The 14495-nt window shown below is 43.0% G+C and overlaps 1 protein-coding gene across 3 annotated transcripts in view; it reads right to left on the reverse strand.

The window, feature by feature from the left end:
- The window catches only part of cux1b (cut-like homeobox 1b), a 59769-nt gene that overhangs the window by 36867 nt on the left and 8407 nt on the right, over positions 1 to 14495 (reverse strand). For all 3 annotated transcript variants that reach the window (XM_071495662.1, XM_071495661.1, XM_071495660.1), the window contains exons 2-3: positions 4962 to 5072; positions 934 to 981 (exon numbers count right to left, since the gene is read on the reverse strand). In XM_071495662.1, coding sequence (XP_071351763.1) covers positions 934 to 981; positions 4962 to 5072 — 159 coding nt within the window. The remainder of the gene's footprint in view (positions 1 to 933; positions 982 to 4961; positions 5073 to 14495) is intronic.

The raw sequence follows: 14495 nt of genomic DNA on the forward strand, positions 1-14495 counted from the left end.
GCTGTGGTTGCTGGTCTAACACAAGAATATGGAAACTAACCCAGTGTTAAACTGTAATATTCTATGGCCAGTAGCAAAGATGCCCTGTCACTATCTATTGAGATGATTTTGTCTGTGCGCATGCGTGTTTCCCTGTATGTGTGTGTGCTAGGGAAGAGATACTGTTGGGATGAATGTCCACCCACTCCAACTCCAAATAACGCCCCAGTCTAAACCAGCCGCTTCCACTCCTACCCTCTGACTTTCACATATGGGAGTGAACTGGAAATGCATGGCTGCCAGTAAGGAGGAGTCATGATGGAAATAGGCCAAAATGATGGAGGAGGAGATAAAGAGGAACGGTGGGAGTATGATATAGCACACGCACAAAATCACCTCTTATAGGTCAAGGTACATAAAAACATAGGGTGCAACACTCAATGGAAAGTAAAAAAATGCGCGACAATGAACAAAAAAGGCTCACAATTCACTAGATCAACGAAAAACAACAAATAACCCTACCGAATCATGCAGACAAACAAAGTCTGAGGAAATAGCATTCGGTGAGTTGTGACTGGCTAGAGCCGGGGTTTTGTGGTGCCTTTTTTTTTGCAGGATGCAATTTAAACACACCCTCAGGCTACAGGACTTCATGAATAGGACAGAAAATCAAGAGCAGAGCAGAGCGAAGAAAAGAGGGAGAGGAAAGAGGGGGAAATGAGATAGTGGCAAGAGAAAGAACAGGAGATGGTGAAGAGAAGAGAGGAGAGAGAGAAGTGAGAGAGAAGAGATGACGATTTAAGAGGAAAGACGAAAGTGGAAAAAGGAGAGAAGAGCACTGAGAGACCAGTCAATGAATGTCAAACGGGGTTTATAAAATGCATTGGTCCAATACTGTGCTGGGGCATGTAAGTTTATCATTATGTCAATATAAATTCCCAAAAACACACTCACCTCTCCTTGGAAGCTCTTGAGTAAAGGGGCAACCTGTTTCCGTAAATCCTGAAAAATATATGAGAAAAGGAGTTAGTCAGTCTCAAAAATGAGATCAGATGATTACTTAAAATCCTACAATAATCCTAAATACACAGGAACATGTGGCAGTGATGTTCAGAAACATTGACAATTTAATGAGTTTTATAGCAGTGGGAGCATGTTGTGATCAGATAAGTCACTCATTATTTCTACCAGCGACCATTTATGCCACTGTCAGTGAATAAAAAGTAGTGCGTGAGTGAGTGATGAACATGAGGGTAGGGAGGAGGCCATGTTTGTAGCCTGAGGTGCTCTGGTGTACTGCGTTTCTCATAAGAACAGGTGCAGCACCACCTGGGCCACCCAGAGGCACCACTAGTGCGTGTGAGACAGAGAGTGAATGAGCCACAGTGTAGGCCTACAGTTAATGCAAATCGTCTCCGCGCACCAAGTTTTTACTATAAAGCAAATGCTTTTTTATCCTGCAAGTCCCATTGCATGACTTTCCAGTACGAGTCAGCGGTTTCAGATTAGATAGCCAGTTGAGTATGTATCAGGGGAACATGCAAATCACCATGCTGTTAGCTGAGCCTACATCCTGACGAACTGAACTGGAGCGTACGGTAAAAAGCACAGCAGAATAGGACATTCTGTACAGGAACATTTGATTTGCACAGTTTGTGGACACACACATACTCACAAAACTGCCTAATGAAGATGTGAAGTAGGGCAACGACAGATGTGTGCTTGAGAGACTCTGCGCCTTTTAGAAACCTCTGTCTAAAAGCATAACCGATGGTGCAGGGAACGTGCATCCCAAACTGATCTGGGACCAGTGTCTGGGCCTGGCCTCAACTCAGGTTGGTCCAGACAGGCCGCTTGTCTGGGGCTGAGGACAGGTCATGACCTTGGTGACCCTGCTCCATTGTTACCTCATCAGGGGTCGTTGTGGCTGTTTGTCTGGGCCAATTCAATATTCCCCCTGCTGGGGATAATGACCCCTCCCCCCTCTACTGCTCTTGCTCACCCTTTCTCACACACATGATAAGCTTGCAATAAAAAAAAAAAACATGAAAAACCAGAGAAGTGTCAGTTCTGTCATTTGCATTAGATTTTGATTATATTCTAATTCTCCACTTCAGTTTCCTTTCAGTTACAATTGAGATGACTTGCACTACTTTCTGCTTGGATTAATAAAAATGTTTGTTTTTTTTCCATATTATTTTGCTTCAGCTTAGGTTCCATCGTTTCGTCAGAACTAAGAATATGTGCTCAAACATATCACATCTGTCTGTATTAGTATAAATTAGCAAACAAGACCGTTTTCATTTCACTATTTTATACTTAGTGGTATATTATCACTTTGGCTTTAAATTGATATTAATATTTATGTATATAGTGGAAGCAAAAAAGGAATAATGTAACACAGTCTAGTCTAGTAGTCCTCCAATAATTACTACCTTTGTTCAAATCATAATCTTCAACTTTTTTTGAGACTGTCTGCACGAGGAGCCAACAACACTACCATAATTTGGTACACACCATCTTGAAGTTTAGCTGTATTAATCTTGTTGATTTTTTTTCCCAGTCAAATTCATTAAAATCCTAATGTCATTTGAGATTAGATGCTTATCTTCCTAACTTGCATTTTCAAGTTTTGAGGCAACAAAATAGCGCAGAAACCTTAATGAGGCTCCACACGTAAAAATATGCACACTGAACACACAAAAACAAACACATTCAAATTACACATAGAGGCAAGCTACTCCTTTTTCCAAATACCCCAGCAGTGAACCTCTTTGGTCCACTCTCTAGTGCTCCGCCCCCTTGCCCCCTCCACGTCCAAAGATTTATGACCATATAACATAACAATGCACACAGACACCATGGTCAATCTGTGTGTGTGTGTGTGTGTGTGTGTGTGTGTGTGTGTGTGTGTGTGTGTGTGTGTGTGTGTGTGTGTGTAGTGAGGGAGTGGAGGGGGCCAGGCAGCAGGAGATGGATGGCTGGTGTGTGAGCTGCCGGCAGACAGCAGACAGGCCAGCCCGAGGAATCCTCCAGGGAGTATGGAACTCACATTTGCTGTCTGTCTACCCTCCAGCTAAACACAAACGTGTGTATGTGCATGCGTGTGCGCACACACAAGCACACACAAAGTTGTTTTACTACCACTGCCTCTGGCTAGCAATCTCTGGGACATTTTACAACCATTCCCACCCTTGCCTTTATAAGAGTGTAGTAGAGAAGTCTTGACTAACTAAGAGGAAATTAAGAACTGGATGAATAATTCAGACAACTGAGGAAGCACAGTGAGAGGTGGTCTCGAAAAAAAAAAATTCAACAGTGTGTCAGTCCTAATGAATTATGAAAACTTTGTTTTCACGCTGCATTTCTTTGCACTACTTTCAAAATGCTACAAAAGCCTCTGTGTGTGTGTGTGTGTGTGTGTGTGTGTGTGTGTGTGTGTGTGTGTGTGTGTGTGTGTGTGTGTGTGTGTGTGTGTGTGTGTGTGTGTGTGTGTGTTATTATGCAGACCATGAGTGCAGTTCACGCCAAGTACAGCTCAGCAGACTAGACACAGTCAACGTGGGCTGGTCTCCTGGTTGTTGAATAATGGATCAGAGACGGACTCCCGCTCAGCCTAATGCAGTCTGATCTGATGTGACTGTGATCTCCGCTGACTGGTGTGGACCACAGAGAGCTCGCAGCCTGCTATAGGCCGGTCAACCACACACACACAGCCTCGCACGAGACGGATAACACAGCTCCACAAACGCACACAAGACGATCGGGGCATTTTTAATCAAGCGCAGACCATCAAACATTATGAACCAGCCTATTTGGTAGGCAGCCTGGATGCTTATACACTTCCAAACGCCGGGAGTTTTAGCGCTGATTCCTATTGAGCCTGTTACAGCCCTGTAATGAATCCTGTCGCTCGTCTGGCCTGGCTCAGATTCCTCCTCCACATACCAGGGAGATGCCAGGGGCCACACAGACGCCAGAGGAGCCTTCCTAAATCACAGCCTTGTTACACTGATGAATGTGTGTGTCCTGTTCTGTGATCTAGGCTATCTGCCTCTGTGTGTTTGTGTGTGTGTGCCTCTGCATCTGCATGTTTTCTTTGTGTGTTCTCTCTCTGCCTCTTGTGTGCTTTTACACCTCTGTGTCTGTCTTGCCTCCCTGTGTGTGTGGCTAGTTATATGGTTATACTTGAAAATGAGATTAGAGTTGAATGTGCAGGGTAAAGTGAAATTAGCGTCTTTTGTATGCAGGTACAGATTCCTCGGAGGTATATTCCTCTGCACTGGTTGGGCTACATGCTGAAGTCAATAGTCACAGTGCTCATCCTGTGGTAACTATAATAGGTCTACTGTCAACTCCACCGAGAGTTGACAATTTTCTATCCACTGTCTACTCCATTCATGCATTATTCATACTGCCATCAATAATTCACTATGGTGACATTACCAATAATAACACAACAATACTTTGTTTTCGCTGTGTGGTTTAAAATGTGTTGCCTTGGTAACAGAGATGAAACAAATATTCCCAGGAGGAGCGATGGGAACACAGGAACAGGACAGAATTCCCTCCTGATCCCACTTAGTAGTGTTGTCACACTCTCTTTCTCTCCCTCCTGCTCGCTCTCTCTCTCCCTCTCTCGCTCTCTCTCTGTCTTCCTCCCTCTCGCATACACACTCATGGACCACACTTTCTGCACACATAAAAAACTAGGTCAGATAATACAAACTCCTGAGGGGTTTTCTGTTTTGTCTCTTTAGGATTTCAGGGAAACTAATGGAGAGACTATTTTTGGGAGCCAAGCCCGCATCTCTGCACCGTCTACTCCTCCCCTGCTTTCTCAGTAAATAATCATGGCTGCAGTTATGAGGAGAAGAACAGACACAGAGAAACACTGTGGCAAACTATGATTGTCAAAAGAACTGTGGGCAATATACACGTTTGTGTGTTGGTGCGTGTCTGTGAATATCTGATTTTCTCACCTCAGGTGTGTTCTTCTTGAACTCGCGGCTCAGGTCGATTAGTTTCTTCCTGGACTGTTCGCTCTCGTCCTGTCTGTTGGCAAGCTGTGTGGCGGTGGCATCTAGTTCTTTCTGTAATGCAAAAACACAACTTTTTTAGATTGCGAAGAGGAGAGCTGCACATATCATACTTATCATTATCGCTACTGTCATTATAATCAGCATCATTGTTACCACTCAGGATATAAAAGACAGTAGACTCCTTGACCCAACTGGCATGTTGCAGACTACCCAGCCTGCCTCAGCCTAACTTGGCCAGTATTTTGCAGCAGCAGAGGCAAAGAACAGAACCACAACACCGATGTCCCGCCAAGGAAAACCCGTCTGCACCAGTAGTTTGATCTGCTACCAGCGCAAGCAATATGTGAGCCATTCAGTCTGTCAGTCAATCAGTTACCGCTGTGTCGGGCATGACAACTTCTGTAGCAATAGTCTACTATACACACAGTTCACAACAATTATTGATTGTCTGCACCAGACGACCCGTCCCCTCCCCACATAACAACAACAGCACAATTATCAACAACAGCAGTGTTGTCAAGGCTGAGGCAGGGCCCGCCTTTATCCACATCCATTTTGCATTGTTATTAATAGCTATTTATGGGACTAGTTCCAGATGATGGGCCAAGTGCTGACATTAACAAGACATTCAGGCCTTGTAAAGATTGTATCTCTTTCTGCTGAGTGTGTAAGCGTTGCTGGATTATGTTTCTGTTGGATTCTTGCCCTCTGTCACGCTCACTCCTTTTTTTTCCCCCTCATTTTTCCGTACTCTCTACAGATCATCCACTCACTCATTTAACCAGCATTTCCTTCTCCTCCATTTAAATCTCTCTCTCTTCTCTCTTTACTCCGCCTCCCCCTTTTCTTCTCCTCCCTCCCATCCACCTCCTGTGAGGCCGCCCACCCCTGAGAGTGATTAAACGCTGCTGAAGGGCCGTTATGCTAACTAACACACTAATCATTTAATACACACATTACCACAGGGGCCCTTGTGGCTCAGTCTGCTGACAAGGTCCCAAAACACACGCACACACACATGCCCACCCCCCAAACACACTCAAGAAAATACAACCCTCTAAAGAAATAGTGTGATCAAGTACTAATTAGGAGATTTTTCCCCCATCAGCATTAAGTTTAATTCCCTGACCAGCCGTGATCTCATTTTATCCACAAACCATAAAAAAATATAACAAATGGACTTGGTCGATTGTCCGCTGCAATGGATTTCACGCAGTAGCACAGGATGTTTGAGGAAAAAAAAAAAAAACTGCTCACTTGCTTACATGCCATCTTGCTCTTGCTGCCCACGGAGCAGTTGATGTAGCAGCCTGTCTGCCCATGGCCATGGAGCAGCTGCACTATCTGTTAGTGAATTCGAGCGTGCGCAGAAGCTTGTGCAACGCTTGATGAAAGGAGGAACCTAATAAATTTTAATCATGTTAAATTAATTGTCAAAAAATGAATGCTCTAGTTCATGAATAGAGGTGTAATTATTATATTGGTAAAGATTAGCTACAGAACAAGAACACAGGGCCCAGTTGGTTCAAGATATTAACATCAAATTGGCAGATATTAATCACAATATGATGCATGAGGCCTGAAGGCTTATTTTTCTGGGTGGTGGAGACATCACCAAAATCATTTAAATATAATAAGTCAAAGTTGAACACTTCAGTTTAAAGCATGATCTGGATTCAGATGGCATAAACAGCAACTAGGATAAATTTAGGTATATCCCCAAAGTAAAGCGATAATGCCGTTAATCGTCCAAGCTGGGCCATTAAACACTAGGAATACATTTTGAAAATACAGGATCTCCTGCTGAGAGTACATCATCACTACACAAGTAAAATACCAAGGATGACTGATAAAGTACAGGTCCATATGTTACACACCTCAGGACACAATTAAGTAGATCAACTTGAAGAAAAAAGTTTGAGTTAGTTCATTAAAAATAAATATAATGAAATGAAGCATGCTTTGCATCAGTGTCTGCACCATTCACAGTCACTACTGCCTCTGAAACACTCATTTTTAATTCTTATATATTTCTTTTCTCAGCTGTGGATTTATAGAAATAAGGACATAACCTTCATACTACATGAAAACACAATTACATTACTCACGACTGTTCATGTTCTAGTCTTTTTAATGATAGTAGTAAACTTACAGCTCATATTACTGTGTATTGATGTGAAATCACTAGCCTTGTAAACCATATGTTTTTGTTAATCTATCACAATGTTCTTTGATATGCAGATTAGTCAAAGCACACTTAGGTAAATTCATTTTCAACTACACAGAATTATCCATGAGTCCAAAAGTTATACAACACATCAAGACAATCTATTGATATAAATATCCACAGCCTTCCACTAGAGTTCTGCTTTAGGAGGTCATGTGCCAATCCCTGACGCCCTTGATTCAGTCCAATCCCTTTTCAATACCCTGCACATATCCCAATGTGTTACCAAATCCCCATTCCGGAAAAAAAAAAATCTCACTGCTGAGCTAAATAAACACATCACACATGAAAGAGGATTGATTCAATGCCAAGTGGGCAAGTAATTATGGGCATGGTCTCAGTTTTAAAAAAAAGGACCCTCAGACCCAGTCAGGTTTTGACTATGCAGCAAACTCTGTGCCCACATCAGCAAACAGAGGCAGACTTTACACTCATCTTGCTGATAGAGCGTAACATCCCAAAGTGCACGATTCCTGCTGCCTGCCCCTTGTTCACACACATTAAATCTTACTGACCATTAAGAGAGCAATACTGCTCTGATTTTAAGCCACACATTATTACACACGATATATTTTAGTCATATTTTAGTATTTAAGTGGAATACTGAATAAATATGTTTAGGTGTTTTCCTCTGCTGAATGCTGTTTTTGTAGATTGTGGGTTCTTAGCAAAATAAAACTGTACCAAACTGTGGTCAGTTAACATGATACAAAGTTGCAGACTTAAGCTAGAAACACACTGAAGATGTCATTTTTCACCTTATGCTTGTGTTCTTTGTTTTCACAAATTAAAGCACACTGATGCATAAAACATGTTTGTTTAAAAGGCACATTGAAGTTTTTTGCAGTTAGTTTTCTTTTTTAAGTTTATAAAAACAGAGTTGAACTTATAAAGTGTTTGACACAGGGTTTTTTCTATGCAACTTTTTTTCAGTGGCCAAATGTGTACTCATGCTGTAAAAACTGACTTTCTACATTTCCTCTGAAAGTGGTTTCAGAACATTTACATGGGAACAACATATTCACAGTAACATATTGCCCCTAGTCCTCCCAAGGTGATATTCTCAAGTTTATAATATTGTATAGGAATACAACTGATTGGCCCATGATTACAACAGGGCGATATTTACACATTTATACACTCTGATAAGGATAACCATGCAGACTGTTTGAATTCCTTGCAGTGAGGCCCGTCAGTGCCCAGTCAGTCCAGCTACCTGATCCTTGCTAGCACCCAAATAGCATTTTATATTACTGTCATGACTAAAGATAGCAGATAGCAAGATTAATAGATAGCTAAATAGAAAGATGAAGACCTTTCATTTTTGTAATGACTGCAATGGTAACATCTGTCATTATCCTTCTAAAGTCATTGACAGTGAAGATAAATGGCAACACTGTGCAGACTGGGTACCTAACAGGATTGGATAGAGCCTTGCCACATTTGGGTTTGAACAAATAAGTCAGCAGTGCAAATATGGCTGTAGAATACTGGGACAGGTGTCAAAAATGCTATGTCATGTATTTTAAACTAAATTTATCTTTCAGAGTGATCTGTCCTAGGATTTCTCTGGATCTTAGTCAAAATCAATCTCTAAACTTTCGGAGGGGAATATTGGGAAAAGCGTTAGGCAAGGCTGCCCTACAGGGGTTCAAGCCATCTGGCATACCACTGGGATTTTCTGTCTATCTTGTTTGACATAAATGATTGGCTTCATACTAGTCTGATAAATCATACGAATTAACATGCCTGACAAGCAGCCAGAACAAGTGAAAAACTAGTTACGGGAGTCTATGTTTTACACGACATGACTAATGTAATGACAAGAAATATAATTAAGAGTGCACAACAACATGCATGAAAAACCTCCATTGTTTGGGCCTTCAGGCACAGTCTCTGAGGTCAACACTCTCTGGCTCTCCTTGGTCTGACTTTGAAATATTTTACTCTTCAAATGTGAAAACAGTTTAATTTACTGGTGAATTAATTCATTTAAGCATTTACATTAACTCCAGCTCTATTTTTAAATCTAGCTATGGCTGGTTAGGACTGCACTGTCTAGTTTAGCAGCGGATGGAATATGGTGTGTGCAGGGGAGCATTAAGTGGGCTGTAATGTCTGTGTGATTGCTGTAACAGCTCTGCTTGGCTTGGCTGGACTGGCCCACAGCAGCAGTCCCTGTCCTGGTTCATTTGGTCGTCTGGTCAGCTGTAAAGACGATTGGAACAGATTGCCAACAGTCCCTAGAGAGACTTCAACACCGACTTGGCCAAGAAGCCTCCCGCACACTGCTCCACACGCGTGTGCTCTCACATGAATGCACTCAAAGGCCGCTGCAGTAACTTGGGGAGCCCAGTCTTTCCACATTCTTTTGAACTCCGTTTCAAAAGAGGAAGTCTGCAAACATGTTCTCCTACGAATGTTGGCATGGTGAGCTATGTTTGCAGCTAGGAGGGGAGGCTGGGCCAAACAGAAAATGAGTATCTCTCTGTCCCACCACTATGGTAATAATACTAATCACTGATAACAGTCACGGGTAAACAAATCCTATTACCACTGGCCATCAGACCCAAGGTGTATGTGTGTGTTCATCTCTCCTAATGAAATTCCTTCCACTCGTCTGCAGGCAGAGAGAGGCCTTCTATCTGACTAATTCGCTCTAATTACTCTAATGAGCCACAGGTGATGATACAGTGAGACTGATTAATTAAATGGGAGGCACCAATCAGGCATGTCTGATTATGCCAATCATATCGACTACAGACTAAATGAGATAACAGGAGACAGACGCACTTTAATTGAGGCATCAAAACTTCATGGAATTCTTTATGCCCTCACGCTCCGACGATGCCGAGACAGATAGGCTGGTGGAATGACAACAAAGTTATTGTTATGTACACAGTATGAAGTCAATCTGCAGCTGCTGTCTGTACTGCCACGGTGACCAGGAGTGCACGCCGAGGAGAGAACACCACAGAAGGATTTGATTCAGATCTCATTCCCTGGAGAATAATTGGGACTATAACTGCTAGAAACACTTTGTTTACACCTAGTCTGCAGTCACACATGCCAAGTAGTCTGCCACTGCTCCTTTAGTCCAAACACAACGTAGGTTAACTGCTCCACATTTGGTGCATGTTTTACACATTAATCTAATGGGAGTACTACTCTTGAATTCAAGCCAAGCATAGAAAGAGACACACAACAATACATTCACTTCTACTCCATAATACTAACACCATATTAGTCACACTACAGAAGAGGCTAATAATTTAAAACAAAACTTTCTGCTTTCATTTCAAAGTGAGAAGCCTTTTACAGCCTCTGTACTTGGCAACACAACACAGATGTTTAAGAGATGAAGTTTTCTGTCCTGCCAGTGCAGTCGCTAATCTTTCCTTTTATCTCTGACATGTCTAAGGCTGTTATGTGGTTATGATAGTAAACAGTAAAGGCGTCTGGAAAGATGTCTTATCTGAAATCTACGAGTCCTATCTTTCAAACTCCCCCTCCATATTCCCTCACAGCGTTCCACCTCCTATGTGGCTGACTGTTCTGTATGCCAAACCTACTGTGTGGGGGTGGAGTCGTGGGGTGGCGGCTCAGTCAGGAGCAACAGCAACGCTTGCTACAACGACATGGTACATGATCACACATCACAGGCACGCCCCCTCAAAACACAGCATAACAGCAGCACAGATAAGAGACTACAATCCTGGCTGCTTGTCTGCCTTCCTACCTTTGACATAGCAGGGTGCAGAACTTTAAATGTGCCAGCAGACGCTGTTTTCACTAACCACACAGGGTTTGAAGACACAAGTCATATCCTCCTGAATCTCCGTGTTTGCTTTTCGTCTCACCCATTGGAGTCAAAGCCACAAAGTTTTCTTTATCACAAGTGAACACAATAGTTTCACTGTGACAACTCAGGTCTAAGCACTTTTTTTGTGTGTGTTTGTGCAACTGTGTGTGCGCCTGTGTTTGTGTGCAGAGCAGTTGGAGGCGGGGGTCAACCTACCACTCTCCACAGTCTAACAAGATGCTTGTGGTCCCTGAGCGTTTTGCTCCTTTTTTTGAACACAGATCCATATCTACCAAAAGCACAGGAGCTGTCAAGACTCACCTCACTGACGCTGACGCAAGCCTGGATCAAAAACAGCCTTTTTACACCGCTGCCTCGTACGTATTGATCCATGTTTCTCTGCCGAGAGACTAGTTGTTGTTTTATCTCCCCAACATCCAAGTCTTAACTCTCCTGAAGCTTGCTGAGAGCTAGTCATTATTTTGCCTGACCTATTGTCTGACAAAGGGTTTCAGAGGCCAGGCCTGAGCCTAAATACAAATATAATGAGACTAAGATGGTTTCTGGCATGGAGGAAGTGCAGCTCACTTGGTCTCATTTTGCAGAGTTCGAATTTAGCTAGAGGCCTGTGTCACAAAGGGTGAGTGGTGTGGAGAGTGCAATGGGAGTAGAGGGGTATGGCGATATGCTAGGGTGTAATGCATTGGTGAAAGGGCAAGATTTTTCATCCCTGCGTTTACAGGGTGGAACGGCTAGGATATTGAGATCTGAGATAGGATCAGAGGGTAGTGAGCTGTTTCAGCTACGATAAAGGCCACGCATTACAAACAGAGCACAGATAGAGAGAGAGGGAGAGCGAGCCAGAGAGACAGAGAGAGAGAGAGGGAGAGAGTATCACACCTCTCATCCCTGAATTAATGCCGCCATTCTGCCAGGAAGCTATTCTATGCCAGTGAGAGGGGATTGGGGAGGGGATGAGTGCACAGATACGGACTAAAAAATGGAAACTGTGATCATGGAGAGGGGCGATAGGGATTAATCAAGTCTGGAAGAAGAGTGGGGCTCTCCAGGCCCCATAGCAGATATATGAAACTGTGGCCCAAGGACTCCAGAAAGCAACTGACGTTGCCACATTAGTTTATGTGACATCAAATGCACATACAGGTAACCACAGGTGAACAATGACAGGGTCACAGGTGCAGGCTAGCTAGCAATGCTGTAATGTTGAAGACATCCACTCACCATCCTACACTCATCTATTTAGCCTATGAGCACTTGACAACACAGCAGTGTTCAAAGTAGCTCTATCTTAGCTGAGATTTTATCTGTTCTTAATTCGTTAACCTCTTTGATTTGTTGTAATGCACACAGACTTGCATTTAACGATGACTAACAGCTTCATGCTCCTGGCACAGTTGCAGAAGACTGGAAAAGGTGTGCATCACTCTCATGTGCCTCTGGTACAGTAAATCCCTGCTCTGCATGATGGCCTTTTTCCACATTTTAATTTAGCCATGTCTATCTATTGTATCCAGTAATTTTCTAGACGCCTGATGATGACACATCAGCATGAGTTGTGCCACAGCCTATAAAAGCAGCATGTTGACTTCTCTGCATAAATTAAAGGCATATATCAACATGCTCCATTAAGTTAGATATATCTAGACGCTTTAATGTGTCCAGCCCATGCTGTCAGTATTGTCTAGTGTGGCCTAGCCATTTGACTGAGTTTGACACCCATGGTCTATACGATCAACGTCAACAGAACATGTCCTGGGGCTAAGTCTTACTCAGCCCTGATGAGTAAGAGTTTTCTGCTCTGCTAGCTCGACTTTTGAGAGGAAAAGGCAGAGAAACACAGTGAGAAAGAGAGAATGAGCATAGCTAATCCTTACAGTAATGACAGAATAATTAGCTTGCGTTAGGCTAAGTAATGGGTTGTAATTATATCATTTATTCTGTGTTGAGAGAATGTGATATAATGCCTGCACAATGAAGGAAGAGGAATTGAGCTTGGTGGGAAGTAGGATGGAGCATGTGTAAGAGCTCAGGCTCTTTCTATTGATTGATCCAAACATCAAACGAACCACTAGAGTAATGGGGGGAGTGAAGGACAGCTAAAAGCTATTTGGAGCCTTCACTGCATAAAAGACTTGACCTGTTCCATACAGCCTACATATCAAAACCATCAAACAGCAATCAATAGACCAAAGCGGTCAACTCAACAAACCGTCACCCTACTAAAACATCAAACCCCCGGCCCAAGCGTCAGATGATAGGCTACACTCAGCTTATCCATTACCATCAGATAAAGAGGAGATAAAACACAGAGCCTAATCCTTTCATGTGTCGTGACAGCCACAGCAGCCTCCAAGGCATTCCTTCAGTCTGGCTCTCAAATAGTTTTATGGCGGAAGGCAGCCATTCAGTCAGCCAGCCAGGCAGTCAGGGCTGTTCTGGTCTGTTTGTCTTATTTCACAGTTTACACGCTGTTTTATAGGTAGTTATTATGGTCACCATGGTGATGCCATACGTTTTTATGGTCTTTTGGTCTGAGGGCAGAGAGTGTAATAAATGAAAAAACACACACATATGAAAACAAAGACTCACAAAACACACTCCTGCTGTGGAAAGGTCTCCTGTCCCTCCCTTCCTCCCTCCCTCACTCTTTATCAGTCTCGCCAAATGCCTATCTCCCTACTTTCTGCTTCATGTGAAACATGGATAGGCTAACGTAGAATTGTCCTCTCTCATTCCACATCTGGAGCTGATCAGAGGGCCTCCTGGAAGTTGAGGCCTCTGGGCCTATTAATAACCATACCGCTGAACTCAGGGTCAGACAGCAGTCAGCGGATGAGCCTGTGTCTACTAAACACATAGTCCCTTCCCCCTTCCTCAAGAGGACAACTCTCACTTTAAAAAATGAGACTGCGAGCTACAAAGCTTAGCAATGTACAACCAATTATACACCTTTAAACTGGTACAAACACAGACTCAAACTCAGGGAGAAGCTCACAAATGAGTAAACAAAGACTCATGTTTGAAAGTTCGGACTTCACATTTGGTCATCATTTAAAAATAAAGCAAATACATAAGCATAGGGAAACATACTGGGCTAGCTGTGAGACAATTTTCTCCCTTGAGTTGTTTTTTTCTTCTTTCCATGTCCAAACAAGTTCAAGTTCAAGGAGGCTAGACCTGTTAAAGGCAAGACAGATGGTGAAGTCATCATGTGTTAGCTCTAAAGGTTAGGCCAGTCAGACAGCCCAGGTCATACTGAGGTCTGCAGGGTCAGACCACCTCTGAACCCCGGCTCCAGTCTGACAGCTGCTCAGGTCAAAGGTCAGGGAGATGTTAAGGTGCTGTCTGAGGAAGTTCAATGAATTCAACAGATACAGGACTGCGTCATTTGTATAGAATTTCCCATGTTTCCATGGACAAAGCC

This window comes from Trachinotus anak, unplaced genomic scaffold, assembly GCF_046630095.1.
Source record: "Trachinotus anak isolate AG129_WGS33_773 ecotype Australia unplaced genomic scaffold, CSIRO_AGI_Tana_v1 ptg000014l, whole genome shotgun sequence".
Classification (NCBI taxonomy): Eukaryota; Metazoa; Chordata; class Actinopteri; order Carangiformes; family Carangidae; genus Trachinotus; species Trachinotus anak.